Source organism: Emys orbicularis, chromosome 18 (assembly GCF_028017835.1).
Source record: "Emys orbicularis isolate rEmyOrb1 chromosome 18, rEmyOrb1.hap1, whole genome shotgun sequence".
Taxonomy (NCBI): Eukaryota; Metazoa; Chordata; order Testudines; family Emydidae; genus Emys; species Emys orbicularis.
The window spans coordinates 17171193-17188934 of NC_088700.1; the positions used below are offsets into that span (position 1 = coordinate 17171193).

At 48.2% G+C, this 17742-nt stretch overlaps 1 protein-coding gene across 1 annotated transcript in view; it reads right to left on the bottom strand.

Moving 5' to 3' along the window:
• Positions 1–17742, bottom strand: part of PAPPA (pappalysin 1) — a 231173-nt gene that overhangs the window by 27672 nt on the left and 185759 nt on the right. The window contains exons 16-19 of the mRNA XM_065418793.1: positions 16371–16581; positions 14807–14978; positions 8870–9017; positions 3360–3466 (exon numbers count right to left, since the gene is read on the bottom strand). Coding sequence (XP_065274865.1) covers positions 3360–3466; positions 8870–9017; positions 14807–14978; positions 16371–16581 — 638 coding nt within the window. The remainder of the gene's footprint in view (positions 1–3359; positions 3467–8869; positions 9018–14806; positions 14979–16370; positions 16582–17742) is intronic.

The window sequence follows — 17742 nt, forward strand, 5'->3', positions numbered from 1 at the left end:
AGTAAATAAACACAGTGACCGAGCAGAGGAGGAATGGGAGATCCACCCCTGGAGCCTGGCTTGCAGATGTGACCCAACGGGGTGAGGACAAGACCAAGGCAAATTTACAAGGCTGCCTGGCAAGGCATGAATCTGAGGGCTGCTGAGCTGAAAAAGCAGATAAAAGAGGGGGTCACCAGGGAGGCATGTCCATGGAATGGCTTGGGGCTCATGTCAGTGCCCAGGAATGAGCTTAGGTTACAGTCATTAGCGTAATACAAAGGTACATAGGTTATGAGCGCGTTGGGCAATTCCATTCTCCCTATGGCCCATGAAGGAAGGGGATGTACCGGGGGATTCATAGATTCAGCTTCCAAGGCCAGGTGGATCACCATGACCATCGAGCCCGGCCCCTTGCATGCACAAGCCACAGAACTTCTCCCAGAAGCTGGAGTAAAGCACATCTTTCAGAAAAATATTAAATCTTGTTTTAGGGTGTGTCTGCACTGCACACAAAGGCTGGCTCTCTGGGATCTGAGCTTGTGGACTTGGGGTTTCCAAGCCCATGCTTGAGCGTCCATGTAACCTTGGCTTACAATTGCTAGACCCGGATCTCACAGCTGTGCTACCATGTCCATACCGCACTATGCAGACCTTCAGACTCCAGTCTGCAGCTTGCTCTGCGTCCACACTGCAAAATGACAGGGCTGGACCCAAGTCACAGCAGGGCTCGGGCTCTGACCCACCCCCACAGCAAGGTCCTAGGACCCGGGTCTTGAGTGCCTGCTGACCTTAGTTAGACGATTTGTGGGTAGACGGAAAAGGTGCTTTGGTCAAACCTAAGTCAGAGCCTGGGCTTAGTTTAAGGATCTGCCTGCACTGCAAAGTCCCCAAGGGATGGTCTGGCCACAACCTCCCTAGGTAAACCATTCCAGTGTTTCACAGCAGGTGGGATTTGGAGAGGGAAGTGAATGTGTCATTTTCTTTCTTTTTTTTTTTTTTTTTCCTCTTCAAATTTTGGAACTGATCTGAAATGATCAAACTCTGAGCACAGACTGGCCTCAGGGCTGAACACTAACACTGCTCGCTTGCAAAAGTTACCCCTTTCTTAGCTGCAGGCCTTCCAGAATTATGCAGAGACTGACACCGAGTGATGAGATGGAAAGATGTTTTCTAAGAGCAATCCCCTAGTTGATCCAACCAGAACCTGCTCTAGGGAGATGCTCCATCCTCTCCATTTCCAAAGAGGTCTGTTTGTTGAAGCTTCGGAGTGGATTAATTTTCACTTGGTACTCACAATATCCTACCCACCTTTTAACATAGTTTTAGAAACTCAACCCTTTAATCTGCTATTTACAAACCAATCCTTTTTGGTGTGTGTGTGGGGGTCAAACTCCTAACCAGTCGCAATCTAAAGATCTTCGCTGTAGGGGCAAAATGAACCCAGATTTTCCACTGTGCTCCTGGAAACCATCAATCCCCCCCTAAATCTCACTCCCCTGTTCTCCCCCTTTACTACCATTTCCCCCCCTGCTGCCTAATGAGCCCTCCAGAGACCCTCAAGCATCCACACTGCATTGTAAACCTGGGCTTACAATTGCCCATTACAGCTCCCTCTGAGTCCCGGCATCAATAAATGAGGGCAGCGCAGCAGAGATTGGGAGGGAAGCTGTGGTTTTATTTCACCATGAATTACAAAACCTCTTTGAACTCCAGAGCTCAGGACAGAGCCAGTGAGAAATAGCCTCTAATACAGAGATAGGTTTTTACAGATTTGCATTTCACACCAGCAACTTGGCAAAGCCTAGGCCGGGGCAGTAGTAATCAGAGAGTAGGGAGTGAACGAGGAGATCAGAGGGACAGCCTGCGATTGTGACAGCCTCCAGTCAGCTCCCAGGAGTGTTTCTATTGTTCTGTCTGCCTGTTTGTGTGCAGCACACAAGCTCAGCACCCACACTCAGGGCCACATTTTCAAAGGCACATGTAGGCACCTAAAAAGACGGATTGTCAAATATGCTCAGCATGCTGGTTGTCTGGTGGGTGCTTAGCCCTTTTGAAAATCTGGCCCTGGATATGTAAAATGCAGGGCCAGATATCCCACAGAGCTCAGGGCAAGACTTTGAAGTACTCAGCACCCACTATTGGGGAGACATTTAAAAAAAATGGTTTCCAATTTAGGCATGAAAAAGGGGCCAGATTTTCAAAAATGCTCTGCACCCACCCTGCACCCGAGGTGCTAAGTGCTTTTGAAAATCTGGCACACAGGGTGCATTTCTATGTTTCTATGCCTGCGCTAACCTGTATAAGTGAGTGTGCGTATGTAAGTGCCTATTTACGTGGGTTTCTATGCAGGAGCTTATATTTACGTATGTATGCGTAGCATGAGTGTGGTTTTGGATGAATGTGTGTACTTGTTTGTCTAACCTACACACGTGCATATGTGTGTGTGTTTCCAACGGTGGTTGAATGTGTGTGTAAAGGTGCACTATTTGGGTAGGTGTGTTTATGGGTGACTGTAAATATGTATTTGTGTACATCTGTGAGTGTGTATTTGTGTGTGTGCATCTGCAGGTACATGCTTGTAAGTGTGCCAACCAATGTCCACCTGTGTGTGTTTTCATGGGTACATATAAGGGCGTGTGCATGATATGAGTGTTTGGCCTGTGTGTCGATCTGAGTGTGTGCCTTTGCAGAGTGCAGAAGGAGAGAGCGGTGACCTCTGAAATGGATGCTGTGCTGAGCAGACAGACATCTGTCACATGGGGATGTAGGAGAATCAGTTGCCTCAGCCAATTTGGGAAATTATATACACACCATATCAGGTTCTTCTGCTGCCCGAACACAGACAGGTCCCCACCACCCAATGTGCACAGAAAACCGAAGAGTAGTAAGAATTTAAAACCTGCCCTGTGCAGTTTTTCTTGTTCCCCTTTGCTTTCTCCTACAGTAGGTACGTAAGAGCATTGTCTGCACTCCCCACGGTGCTGGTGCAAGGGTGAAAGTCCCACCAGATCAGAACTGTTAGGAGCTGCGTGGATCAGAGGGCAAGGACGTGGTCCCTTTAACTCAAGGTGGAATGCCTAGAGGATGTTGCACTGGGAAACCGCAGAGTTAAATGGGCCCTGCTAGAGCAAAGTAAAGGGGCCACGGGGTAAACAAGAATCAGGTTTGGAGCCCCCTATTGAGGACAACCTTCTCCAAGGAGGGAAGATGTCTCGCCACACAGACGGGTATGAAATATTGCCGCTCCTCGGACAGTGCTATCCCCTACATCCCTAAATTCTGCTTTCTGGGTCAAGCTGCATGTTCACCTATGCTGGAGGAACATGAAAGTCGGTGGGCCTGGGGAGGGGTATTTAGTAACATCCACCACCACTGACCTTCACTCGTTGAGGGTTCATCCGGTGCTGGATGTCTTGTACGGTCTCATTCACACGCAGCAGGATGGGCTCGTTGTGATCCGGACACGAGGTGGTGCATTCGGCTCCTTCATGGCACATGCAGAGGGGAACGAAGGAAGAAAGCAAACACCGTGTCACTCTCCTACCATCATTTCAGTGATCTGAATAACCTCCATCTCCTTACTCTGCAGAACGATATAACTTAGAGAATATTTTCACTTCAAGGTCCCAGAAGCAAAGACAAGGTTTTCATCTCGAGGCCAAAAGACCAAAAACATCAAGACATTTAATCATGGCCTTGGATAGACCAAGAGACTACCTACACTTAACCAGAGCTCGCAGACAACCATAATGGAGCTTTTCACCTCCAAGCCCCTCGCAACCTCCTGGGATTTACCCTGGGAGAGGATTCTGACCACACCCCACAGCTTGTGACCCTAGGACCAGAGCGGGAGGGAGATACACATAAGGGCTTGTTTCTTATGGTGACCAATGGATTACAGTATCGAAATATCCTGTGACTACTAATCCATGGATCGAATGGGGGATTTATTCACTTCCTGAAGCAGTCACTCAGAGGCAGAGACACTGAAGGCAGTTCCATTTCAAGAGCTCTTTCTGCAGCCGTGAAGCGACTGAGCAGAGGCTAACAAACTCCTCTCACTTCTGACATGGACAACGAGCCAATGGCCTGATTTCCCAAAATGAGAAGACCCTGAAATAATGGTGAGCACGTCTAACGATGTTGCAGGCTGGTTATCACCTAAGCCCTGATCTAAACAAGAAGTAAGAGGAGAGGTAATGATCAATTTGTTCACGTGTAAACTGGTATTTTCTCTGATTAACTGCCATGCCCTGCGGGAATCCTATCCTTGTTAAAACACACCGCGGTGCTCTGCAGTAGCGTGGTGAAACGACCATAAGCCCTAGCATGTTGGACTATTACCATTTCCCCCCTAGCAAATCACTGCTGAAAGGGGCAGCTGCTGCAGCCCTATCATTAGGAATCCTGCACTCCAATCAGCGTGAGGGGGAGTTAATCTGTGGAGTGGTTTGGATGGCTGGGCCTTTGGCTCAAAAGTCGCCACAGCCAGGGCCGGCTCTAGGCACCAGCAAAACAAGCTGGTGCTTGGGGCGGCACATTTTTAGGGGCGGCATGGCCGGCGCCAGAATGCCGCCCCTAAAAATGTGCCCCGGACGCCCTAGCTCACCTCCGCTGCTGCTGGCGCGCGAAACAGCTGTTTCGCGCGCCGTGGCCACTCGGCGTCTCCCCCTCCCTCCCAGGCTCTCAAACCTGGGAGGGAGGGGGAGATCCCGAGCGGCCGCGGCGCGCGAAACAGCTGTTTCGCGCGCCGCTGCTCCCCCTCCCTCCCAGGCTTGAGAGCCTGGGAAGGAGGGGGAGAAGCGGCGCCCGCACCGCGGCCACTCGGAGTCTCCCCCTCCCTCCCTCCCTCCCTCCCTCCCTAACAGGCTCTCAAACCTGGGAGGGAGGGGGAGAAGCGGCGCCCGCGCCGCGGCCACTCAGCGTCTCCCCCTCCCTCCCAGGCTCTCAAACCTGGGAGGGAGGGGGAGATCCCGAGCGGCCGCGGCGTGCGAAACAGCTGTTTCGCGCGCCGCTGCTCCCCCTCCCTCCCTAACAGGCTCTCAAGCCTGGGAGAGAGGGGAAGACTCCGAGTGGCCGCGGCGCGGGCGCCGCTGCTCCCCCTCCCTCCCAGGCTTAAGTCTCCCCCTCCCTCCCTCCCTCCCTCCCTAACAGGCTCTCAAACCTGGGAGGGAGGGGGAGACTCCGAGTGGCCGCGGCGCGGGCGCCGCTTCTCCCCCTCCCTCCCCCTCCCTCCTAGGCTTGAGAGCCTGGGGGGAGGAGGCAGGGCTGGGGATTTGGGGAAGCGGCGGAGTTGGGGCGGGGGTGGGGTAATTAAAAAACGGGGGGGCGGCCAAAATTGTTTTTGCTTTGGGCGGCAAAAATCCTAGAGCCGGCCCTGGCCACAGCCAGGAGGAGCAGATTAGGTGTTTGTGGAGAAAAGGAAAGGTGTTAGGGTCACACTAACCCTGGCTGGGTACAGTTTTTCCCCAGCCACCGCTGTCTTTTTTTCTTTTTCTCACGGCGAGGAGCCAGTTGGAACAAAGCAGGAGCCCGTTAGTTTAATTGGGAGGGTGTGTTTCTGTTTTACGTCTCTAGTCTGAGCAGTAATGACCCCACTGATTTTACCGGATATCTGCCAGGTTTGGCTAGGCCCAGGAATGGAAGGAAAAGATCCTCTTTTGGGGGACATCCAGATGACTTCCAAAATACATGACTTGCTCCTGAGAAGTGCTGATGTGAGACACTCACAAAGTGTGTGTCAATTTCTCCAGCTAGTGGCTGGTCCACGAGACCAGGGGTTCTCAGCCTTTTCCTTTCTGAGGCCTCCCCTCCCCACCTGTGCCACAACAATTGTTTTTCTGCATATAAAAGCCAGGGCTGGTGTGAGGGGGTAGCAAGCAGGGCAGTTGCCTGGGGCCCCACACCCAGGGGGCACCACAAAGCTAAGTTGCTCAGGCTTTGGCTTCAGCCCTGGGCTGGAGTCTGGTGCAACAGGACTTTGGCTTTCTGCCCTGGGTCCTTGGGAGTCTAACGCTGGCCATGCTTGGCGGACCCCCTGAAACCTGCTCGCGGCCCCCCAGGGGGCCCAGGACCCCTGGTTGAGAACCACTGCACTAGAGGATAACAGCCTTCAGATGCTACCCTAAGAGAGTTACCCCTTTAGCTGAAAAGGTCAAGGTCCCAGGTTCAATCTATGCTGCGGGCCAGTACACTGAGCTCCCTTGATTCCCACTGAAGCTTTTCTGAGGGTGTGGGGCATGCTCAGGATTGGGCCCCAGGGATCTGTCTTCTGGACAAGGCTAATATAAGCGACACTAACAAGCATCCACTGGAACGGAGATGAAAAGGGCCAGGAGTACACAAAGAAGGGCTGAAAAGCCTCCTTGCCTCCAGCACAGAGAGACGTTCCCTGGGAACAGGGAATCAGTATTTCTTCTCTGAAAAAGTGGCAACCCCTGGTAGGTAAGCAAAGGTCACCTCATCTCAAGGGTAAAATGCATTGTCAAATTAAGAGTCGCTGCTGCCTGCTCACAGCTCACTCCACTGTGCTATTTACACTCAAGGAAGGAGCAGGTCTCAATTGTTTTGATATATGATCCATAATTGGCACCATTAAAGAGCAGTGATCTCATCCAGGTTGTGTTCCTCTCCCCTGGGACGGGACTGAGGCAGGCTCCTGGTACCTTACAATGGTTACGATATAATGAGAGATCTGCACAACAGGGAACACTTTCTCCAAGTTCAAAGGGACAGCAGTGGGGGGAGGAGGTTTAGGGAAAGGGGCTGGGGGGGGAGGAAGGGGCCCAGGGTTTCTCTCCAAGCTGCATCTAATACAGCTCACGTTCGAATGCTCCAGTATGGCGCTCGGACGGTGACCTTGGGAAAGGCACGTGCAAGCCGGTGTGCAGAATGGTAAATATAGCACGTCCCCCAGCAATCTGAATCTGACCTACAACGGAGCTCAGCACAGGCAGCGGTTCAAAGTCTAGCAGCCCGTGCTGAGTACTTAGGCACCACGGAAGGCAGAAGTAATATTGACCTTTCTGAGGGTTCCCAAAGAACGTATTGGTCTGTGGGTTTGTCATTCTTACTAGGCGGGGGTTATAATCTTCATGGGAGGAGGGCTGTATTTCTCACTGGCCTGGCCCACTACATGAATGCCTCCTCCTCCCTGCTGGCTTCCTGTCCTTCTGCATCAATGCTGCATCTCTGTCCCGCGTTCCCCTCTGCCCCTTTTGTGTGCCCCATGCTACATCCAATTCTCTCTCTCTCTGGCCTCGTCTACACTAACGGGTGGTAGAAATGGGGGCAGGAGGTGGGGCACCAGTGTAAACAGAGAACGAATGGCTTTGCCACCGGGTCATGTAGACCTGCTCTGAGCAGGGTTCAGTGACACAGCCAGTCTGTGGTAGCCCTGGTACCCCTGTCGCTACGGGCAGAGCTGCATTAGCGCTAGTGCAATGGTGGGAGATTGCCCCAAAGCACTGGAGAAGAGACAGCCTTTGTCTCCTTCTGCCACTCTTGACTTTGTGCTGTTTTCACACGGCCCCTAGGACTGAGGCAGTCTCCGTCAGTATTATTATTTGTATTCTAGTAGCAACTAGGAACCCCAACTGAGATCAAAGCCCCATTGAGTGAGGCACTGACCACAATAAGAGAGCGATCCAGCCCTGAAGAGGTTCTCTTCTAAACAGACAAGACTGACAGAGGGTGGATGGGGAAACAGAGGCGCAGCAAGGGGAAGTGACTTGCCCAAGGTCACACAGTAAGTCAGTGGCAGAGCTGGGGATAGAACCTAGCCCTCCTGAGTCCCAGTCCAGTAACCGATGCACTAGACCTCTTCCGGCAAAGTGCACAAATTATTCCTCACTTATTTTGGTTAACCTGTCACCATTACCCACACTCCTATTCTTTTTCCCCTATACCTTCTGATAAATTCTTTAAATAAAACACATGGAAGAGTATATATAAATAAAAAAGCTTGGTGCTAACATGGTAGGTTGGAATCACGCACACGCATGTGCACAAACACAGCACTCACATGATTTTTGCTGTTGAAACCCTCCACCTTTCCCATCCCTCCCCACTCCCTGCCATTGTCTGTTGTCAGGGCTCACAACATGGCTATGTTCTGTCTAAGGCAGATGATCAACTCCCCGGGGTAAGGATCTTTTCTTCCCCCATATCTGTAAAGTGATATAGGTTTCTATGAGTCATAATAACTGATCATATGAGAGAGTGCGCGCTGGTAAGTGTTTTTGTGTGCCTTCAGATGTATGCGCCTGTGGATTTGTGTGTTTGATAAAGAATGTGGTTGGATGGGTGAATTTATATTTGCAGGGGAGTATTTATGCACGGGGGGAGTGCACTTGTGTCTTTGTGAATGTGCATGGGTGGGAGAGCATGTTTGTGTGCGTGCGTACGTACGTGTGTGTATTTCTGTGTTGGTGTGGGTGACACTATACGGATGAGAATATCTGTAAGTTTTGTATGTGCGTGTGAACACAGGTAGCTGAGTGGGAATATTTGCCTGTTTGTGTGTGTGTGGGGGGGGGGGGGAGGGGGGCATTCACTTAAGGCCAAGAGGAAATGTGTGTGTATTTCTTCACTTATTTAAAAAAAAATCATATTGGATTTGTCGCTCTTGTAGTTTGATCCCGGGAACTGCTCATTAAACTCAGCAGGACAAGGGACGTGGTGGAAGTGGAAATGCTGTGAGGGAGTAGGAAGGCAGCATATGTTACCTGGTGTGTGGTATCTGAAAGCTTGATGTTCTCTGCAAAACCTCTAATTAGCTGCTTCCCACTAGGGCAAACTGGCCCCAAAAACACGATGACCCAAGGACTCCTGTCTCCTTCCTTTCCCCCCGCCCCACCAGCTGCGGCCATGGCTTTAGCTCATATACCTATTCCATAGCCGTGCGCACAATGCAGCTTAAGGTTGCTGTTGAGCTGAGTGGGAAGAGAGCACTGGCCCTGCATCTCCTTGCAGAGGTGAAAGGAGCCGCTCCAAGTGCCATCCTTCCGGCAGTGAATCACGTTGTTACCACGTCCCTGGGAATGGGAAAAGCAAAATACAGTCAGAAAAGTCACAGAAAAAGAATCAGAATTGAATCAAGGGCTGATGTTCTCTGGGAGCGGGGAAGGCCTAGGGGTTGGGCTTTTAGCTTAGCGAGAAAGGGAATCAGCCTTCTTCAAAAGGACAAAGAAAAGACAGACTGTATCCTGCCCAGACAGACAGATGCACACTAACATTTTCTATGTAATGTTATGGCCTGTCAAGGATGCTCCCAAAATGGACCCAAGCTAACTAGAATAAGGGAACTATCACCCAATGTTCCCTCTTTCTTGATTTTAAGGTGTTTGTGCGGAGGGCAGCAAACCTTTTTCTTCTTTCTCTTTTCTAGCTAGTTACATCATCCTCGTATGGACGAGAACAAAGAGTCCCCTATGCCCGTGTGAGCAGAAACAAAGGCTGGACATTTCTCTGTGAGGTTTAGCTGGGGTAATCTTTAGAGCTTGCCTGCTGTGACTGACAGCAAAGAAAGAGACTGCGATAGAGAAGCACAGAGATAGAGGTAGAGAAAGAAATCAACTTGTGTGTGTGGATGCGTGTGAGGGTGGGGGATGGTGCGGGATATGACATTTGTCTTACAAAAAGAGACCCTGTGGAATATTGGAGAATGAATGAAAGTCCACGGGGAAATATCATGCCCTTTTAAAACAACAAAGAAGCGCACAAGGCTTCTTTCATCAGATCTATGCATGTGGCACCCAGGGAGTTCTGCATGAGCTGTTCTGCAGGATTTGCAAGCCCAGCTGTTACTGGGTAGACACGGGACATTCTGCACCAGGATATTTTGTGGGGCTGGGTTGTCGAGCGCCCAGCGGTGTTGTGCATTGGATATGTTATGGGACCTGGGCATCTTGCTCCCAATCCCTGGCATGCAAGGGGGGGGGGGGGGTTAATGTAATCCATGTATTTGCCACTCAGTGGGGTGTACTGGACATTCTCTGTGAGCTATCTAGGGGGTGGGGGTCTATGTGCCTGATGTGAAGTATTTTCAGACAGAGCCGTCAGCAGGCGAGGGGGATATTCTCTGGGACCCGCATGCCTCACTCTGCAGGTGCCTGAGGCGTCCTGTGCAGGTTGCATAACAGGATCTGCACACTAAGTCCCCAGCACAGCCCTCGGTGTTTTGCTTGTGCTGCTCGTCACCTTTGTTTTGCTCTTGGTTCCAGGAGGAAATTTGTTTTTCTCTTTGACATTCTTATCCTTCCCTGCTGAGCTTGTTGACGAACACGATGTTCAGGGGTGATGCAACTGGTCTTCTCTGCAGGCTACTGGGTTGAATCGTTAGCCCGCTTGTTTGTGTGCTGGATGAGGATGATATCATTTGCATTTTGACTGCCTGGCAGAGACCAGTACCTGTGACTCTCACTGGCCCAAGGGTAACCATGCAAACAGCATAAAAATCCAGACTAGTTGAAGAATGTTAGGTGAGGGACCGGAACCTCAATTCCCTGCTTTGTTTTGCTGCTCACTGGGTCAGACAGCCCAGAGCACCTACGTACAGGGAACATTTTTCCCTGCAGCAAGAAGTTCTTGTGATATGGTGGGAAGAGAAGGGATTTGAGTGGAAGAAACTATTTCCCCAGACTCCTTTGTGAACGAATAATCCAAATTAGACATGGAGAAGACCTATTGGACCATGTTGTCCATCCCCTCTAAGATTTGTACCTATAGCACATTATGGCATTGCCTATGGCTGCAGCCCAGCCTCTAAGCACTATGAGAAATTTCCTTTAAAATCCTTGCTTCTTTCTTTCCTGTGACATTGCAATTGCAAGCTGAATCTGATGCTGTGACAGTGAACTAAAGGTTTCATTCAGGCTACAAGGTTCTGTTTGTCTTCTCTGGGCATTAAGGTATTGTTAGAGGTAGCAAGAGAAGCATCTGGTACTGACCACCGTCAAAGACAGGGTAGTAGGTTCAATCTAGTCCAGCAACTCCTACCTCATGTTTGTGGTGGTAACTTTTCTCAGGTTTGCAGAGCCAGCTTAGATCTGATTGTCATTTGGTGTGTGCACCGTAGCTAGAGAAGAAAGAGATTCGTTGTATTTGTGTGAGTATTTACGTGTACCTGCTTAAACAGTCACCGCACACCTGGTGGTCCGTCCATTACAGACTGACCTATCATGAGCATAGAAGGCTTTGGACTAGATTCTCAAGTGAGTTACACCCGTTTGCTCAACTCGGGTAGGAAATTCCAGCAGAGAACTCTCCTGGTGGAGAACTCTGCTGAATGTAACTTTGCCTCTGCATCTCCCAACCCATAGCTGGCATAGGGGCCATGTTAGGGCAGGAAAGCTGTGCTGTGCTGATCCTCCACTGGCCTACGGTCCATTAAGGACCCTACATCGGTGGTGCAACTTAGTGTTGACCGACAGCAGCTCTAAGGGTACATCTACACAGGGATAAAAAACCCGCAACTGGCTCGGATCAGCTGACTTGGGCTCGCTGGGCTCAGGCTCTGGCACTGAAAAATTGCTGTGTAGATGTTCAGGCTTGGGATGGACCCCGCGAAGGTGAACGGTCCCGAACGTCTATACAGGGATATTTAGCCCCGCAGCCCAAGCCCTGTGAGCCTGAGTCAACTGACCCAGGCCAGCCACAGCAATACTGCGGGTCTTTATACCCTAAGTGTCACAAGGGCTGGCGTGTCAGAACGGCGTCACCAGCTCCCTGAGAGCCTACTCCTGCGAGAAGCAAATCTCTGGAGCAGGAGAAAATCTGGCAGAGGATAAAACTCCAGGTACCACATGCTTATCAGTGATAACTTAGCATGGTTTGTTATTGTAACACGTGTGTTGCACTTCCGTTGTAATTTGCCAAATACACATGTGGTAGCAGTGTTTAATAGCGACTTTTAAAGGTGACCCGGATTTATGGCTATGCTTGGGTTACTGTTGCATTATATTTGTAAAGTACTCCAAGATTCCAGTACTCTAGAATGCTGGAATATGACGGAAAGCCGACGAGCAAAAGCTTTTGACTGCAGAAACTAACTGCCTGAGTGGAATACTGAGAGTTTCAGGACTACAGAAAATAAAAATGAAGCGATAAGAAAAACAGCTTGGGCTAGAAAAAACTCTATTACGGAAGATTCAATAAAGACAACTGTGATGGTCTGGAAACAAGTCAGGAATGGACTCAGAAAGGATACCATACATAGCGATACATACCAGAGTGCTAGGAACTAGAAACAGAGAAAGACCGAGGAGGCATTGGATAGACAGAGTGAAGAATGACAGAGAACAAAAAAGGTTTCAAGATGAAGAAAGCCGTGAAGCTCGTGCAAGACAAAGTGATGGGCAGACTTCATTCAGCCCCATGGTCACTGGCAGAGCTGGCTGACGGGAATCAAAGAAGATGACGCCAAGTTCCCAGGACATCTGCTGCTGTAGTAATATCCTGTCCATCATTCCCTACCCTGCATAATCTCTTGTGAAAATCCCTGCTGTTTTTCTTGCTTGGATGAAGCATGCATTATCACCTTGTAGATCTGAGAAAATCTGAGTGGGTTTTATTCCTTAGATAATTAACACCTCTCGGGCAGGTCAGATGAGGTCAGGGGTCCTGTCTCTTTCTCTTTCTTTTTTGTAATCTGTTTTCTGTTATATCTGGAAATATCTTTCCCTGGAGGACCTTTTCCCAAGCTGCTTCTTGCGCATTTGTTTGAGATGTTTTCTGAACTGACCACCAGAATCTTACTTTAAAGTGCATACGCACATCCCAATGTGTTGCAAAGTGTCTCTCGTGTCACCATTGCAACCTCGTTAACTCGGCTAACTCTTACTCCATTGCCCATTACAGCTCACTGGCCTTGTAAAAATGCACAAACCTCGTAGCACCATTTATTCCTCAATATTACGCACAGCCCTTGTTTTACTGCATAGGCCTCATAAGTCCATACTTGTCCCGTGGCATCGCCACCTTGCCACTGTTCCGCCCCATAGGTCTCTTAACTCTGCACAGGCCTCCTAACACCACACAGACCTTGTAACCTCCCGCATCCTTCATTACATTGCACATTTGTAACACACTACCCAACCCTCCTTTCATAGCGCAGACCTCAGAGTGCCACATAAGCCTTGTAACGCCAGCCAGGCCTCCGCATCATTCTGGTTAATCTCACACCAAAGCATAGTGTCCCAGGATTCAGTCCCTCTCTACTCCTCACCATGACAGCAAGTCAACTCTGAGAGAGTAGGGGATGACAAGAAACACACTCTTACTTTCTTCCAGAACTGTCACAGTTTTAAGTACAGAAAACCTGACTGCTCCCTCTTCCAAGGCTGTGTGTTTTTATCACTTGGAGCAAACATCCGCGGTGTCCTTCAGACTATTGGCTGATGGCAGATGAAGTCCATTTTCAATAGACCCTCAGAAATTAAAATTATATTTAAAAGTATTTTGGAAGGGTATTCTCTGCTCTCCGAACTAAGGGCAATCGCAGGAACTTCCAGGTCCTCCACCTTCTCTTACCAAATGTATCAGGCAGCAGCACTTTTAGGAGAATTTAGTCATCTCACAAATTGAAATTATGCTCTGGTTCAGAAAACCAAACAGCTCAAACTAGCTGTTGAACTTTATAAAGACTAGAGCCTCCTCTGCTGCAAACCAGCCTAGTTCCAATGAAGCCACACTGATTTACATCAGCTGAGGATCTGGCCCTAACTGTTTAATGACATCTTATAGCCAGAGAGGCACTATAGCTCAGTGAAGCTTAAGTATTGCTTTAAGTGTCGAGAGCCATATAAAAGTAAACTACTATACGCTATATATGCCTGGACTGCCCAAGGAAAAGAAAACCCAAGAACCAAACGTATGACTTTAAAAACAGACAAAGCCACCCAAACAAAAGCCATGTAACAACCAAGACAAGTGCTAAACTTCACTGCTTGGTCGCTTTCTTTTTCTGTGTCCCATCTCCCTCCTGTAGTAGTATGCTATTAGAGAAAGTCTCTCTAGATTACAAAACCTTTGAGGCATAGACCCTGCCCTCTTACCTGTCTGTAAAGCCCCCAGCACACACCATTAGCCCTCCACACATAAACAATGAATATAATTATCATCCTGATAAAATATTTCCCAACTAATAACCCTACTGTTTCTCCTTCACCCCTACTCCCACATTTTCTCCTTCTTAGGCACTTGCTCTCCATTCATACAGACACCTTACAGAAGCATAGCCGGTCTTTCCATTGTGACCATGAGAAGCTTTTAATGAGCATGATGTTACTAAGGTCACTGCACGGATCACCTGTCAGAGCCCGGAGGTATTGATCGAGACAGTGCATTACAGGTAACAGCATATCACACTATGCAGCCCGGTGCATTCTCCAACATCCACGGAAGACTGCCCCTGAACCTGGAAGCGTGACTGCTCACATGACCACACAGCACTACCACTACCATGCGTCCATGCTGCAGCTTTTAAAAAAAAATTTTTTCCCATAAGATAGGCAGCGACCTTCTTGCCTGTCTTATGGAAGCTCAGTGCAAGCAATCACTGAGATCTCATGCCAGAAACACAGTGGCCATTCTCTGTAAAGCTGAAGGGACTGGCCTGATCCAATGAAGATGGATTTATACGGCCACATCCTAAAAGGCCCAAAGTATCCTCAAATCCCACTGATGCCCATGGGAACTAAGCACATCCCAGGAGGTGTGCAGCCTCTCATAGATTTGGTTCCTGAGGCAGCCGGGCGGCACATACAAGATTTACCAGAAACTAGTTCCTGTTGGCTTAAGTTATTTGGACCCAAAAGGAACTAACTGATTGATTGTCGTCTTCCTCACACTTGATCCTGCATTCGCTGTTGAACTGGAAGCCGTTGGTGCACTGGTACAGCCCATGGAACTTCGAGGGTGGAGGGTCACAGGTGACGGGCACGCACGCTCCAGCTAGCCAGGTGCCATCTTGCATGCACTGGATCTTAAAGGCCCTCCTTCCATGTGGAAACAAACCAGAGTATTTAGTGAGTGGCTGAGTCAGCTACAGCTCTGAAGAACCTGAGCTCTGTTTAGCAAGCTGCAGGAAATGGCCGTGTTTGTGCTTTTCACGCTAGGGACCAAGTTGTGAATTTGCATCGTGTGGTCTTAGAGCGAAAATAATGATGAGATGCAAAACCAACATTCAGTCTGCTGGTCTAATCCCCTCTTCTGCCTTTGACACATCTCCCAAAATACTGCTTCCCCAGTTTGTGGACTGCGGGTCATCTGAAATGGGTTGAACAGGGTCAGAAATATGCCTTCCCCACAGAGTTTCAAAGGGGACTCCCCAGGTTGCATATCAAAGATATATTTCTAAAGTAGGTCCTTAGCATAAACTTTTGGGGAACACAGGCTGGAATTGTCAAAGGATCCTGATTGAGTTAAGTGCCCATCTCCCATTGAAAAGTGGGTGCCTAATTCCCTTTGGTTCCTTTGAAAATTCCAGGTGTGCTATCCCCTGTCCTTGGAAGAGCACTAATAGGGAGAACTTCCATTACTCTGTGTCAAGAAAAGATCTTCTTTCTCATGCCTATGGGATCTCATCTGCATCCTACCCTATCCTCATTCTGTACTCACAGGATCTCTAGTGGTACAGCTGGTCCAATTATTCATTGCAGATAAATTACCCACTGAAGTTAACTATCTTTTCTGTTGGTAAACACACTTTGATATTTACCAATTTAGCCATTATTTTAACTGTTTGACAAATAGTTTATGTGAATTAATTTCAGCATATGGATTGTGAGTTAATTATTTTCTAGGACTATTCAGTATTTATTATTCATTATCAGTGGCGTGTTACTAGTCACCTAAGTCATACAGAATTGTTTCTGCTATCTCATTGGATGACAGAAGCTTTTTAAACAGGTGAAGAATGAATCATGAACACTGAATAATTAATGCTCTTTCTGGCACATACATATTTTTGTTCGGATGTGAATATGGGTATTTGTATGAAGAACAACCATTCCCCAAACATTTGGATGAACAAAAGTACGTTCGGGAATAATGAATAAAAATGGCATGAATATGGTTGAACCAAACAGCTGTTTAAATCTGAGGAAATGGCTCCAAACACTGTTTTTACTGTATACAGCAAACTTTGTCTATGGGCTCTCATCTCTAATTCCATGCACCTGGGATATCCTCTATAACTCTTCTCCTTTCTGAAATCTTTGATAATGTTGTGTTGTCCACAACAACTGCTGGCGTATGTGGGTTGCCCCACAATATTCCCTGCTACTCACACAACCCACTAATACCCACAGATCTTCCTCTCCTGATTTTTGTTTTAACCCACGTCTCTCTGGAATACATTGTTTGGTTGGTGTTACTGTTTTACTTACTTCTTTGCTTTCCTGGAGGAGCCAGGAACATGGTAACCCGGTTTGCATTTGTACTTGCAAAAGGAGCCCACTTTGTGTTTATCTTCACGGCAACGGGCGGTCTGAAGATCTGCATTGGGAACTAGAGATGGAGCTCGACACATCAGCTCACAAAGGGCCTCGGGGAAGGACCATAGCCCATCTTCCATACATGTTAAGTTGCTGTTGTTTCCTGGAGAGGACAGTGGACAGGGTTAACAAAATCAGGCACGGCTATTTTGTTAGGGTATCGTAACCCATACAACAGATCAAAAGATTCCTTGATTTGCATGTCAAAGTGAGCTATGTATATTTTCTGCTTTTGTCTTCTGTGTATTCTACCTTCAAATAACTAAGAACTCCGCTGTCCACAGAGACAAGGTAGCCATTCTGTGCTCTTTTCAGGAAAGGCTGTGACACAAGAGACATACTGACTGTCTGCTCTTGCTTGGATACTTTACTTTTGTTCTTTCCTGTTTTGTTGTTTCTCTTAATCTAAATAAAACAAAAAGGTCTTTTCTGTTTGAAAATATCCATGTGTGGAAAGTCTGCTTGTTTGTTTGCAAAACCATTCGTGAGCTACCCCAACACACACACACACACACACACCATGGCACTAACATGGTGTTGCTGCCATCCTTTCACTCTGCTTGGGTGTGATACCCCTTCTCCCTACCTTATGTCTGTCCTGTCTATTTAAGCTGGAGGTTTGGGGGACTAGGGACCATCTGTATTGCATTACAGTGCCTAACACAACGGGTTGGTCCTTTGGCACTACTACCTGAACATGATTATCATTATGTATTATAATAATAATAATTATTATTAATAACAACTAAAGCGTTGTTTTCCTTTGGAAGCTTGGTTGGCCAATATCTGAAAGGTAAAAGATATAGTAGGACACATTCATCCCTGGCGTAGCTTGGCTGATTTCACTGGAGTTACACCAGGATGAGTCAGGCTCAGCATGTTTTGTATTTCTTTGTCATTTCATGTTGTATGTAATAAAGGAACAAGCGTAGTCTAAAAAAAAAAATCCCACAGCTGTGAGCCAATAACCATTCGAAGACCTAATAGTCAATCAACCCCCCAATCCAGTGCTGCAGAAACAGTGTGGGGAGCTTCACTCATGTTGACAAGTTCCAAACTGAGTCCCATAGGGTCTTTCTCATCTGGAAGGTTGAGAGCTGTGACATGAGATGTCAAAGCTGGGATTCACAGAGAGGAAAAATGGAGGAAACCCTAGAGCACAGCAAGGCATGCAGAGAAGCCCTCCTCCTTCATTAAACCATCGGTGGCTTTTTTTCTTCCCTTCGTAATTGTGGCTGATTGCTGAGGTATTTTTGTGAAAGCC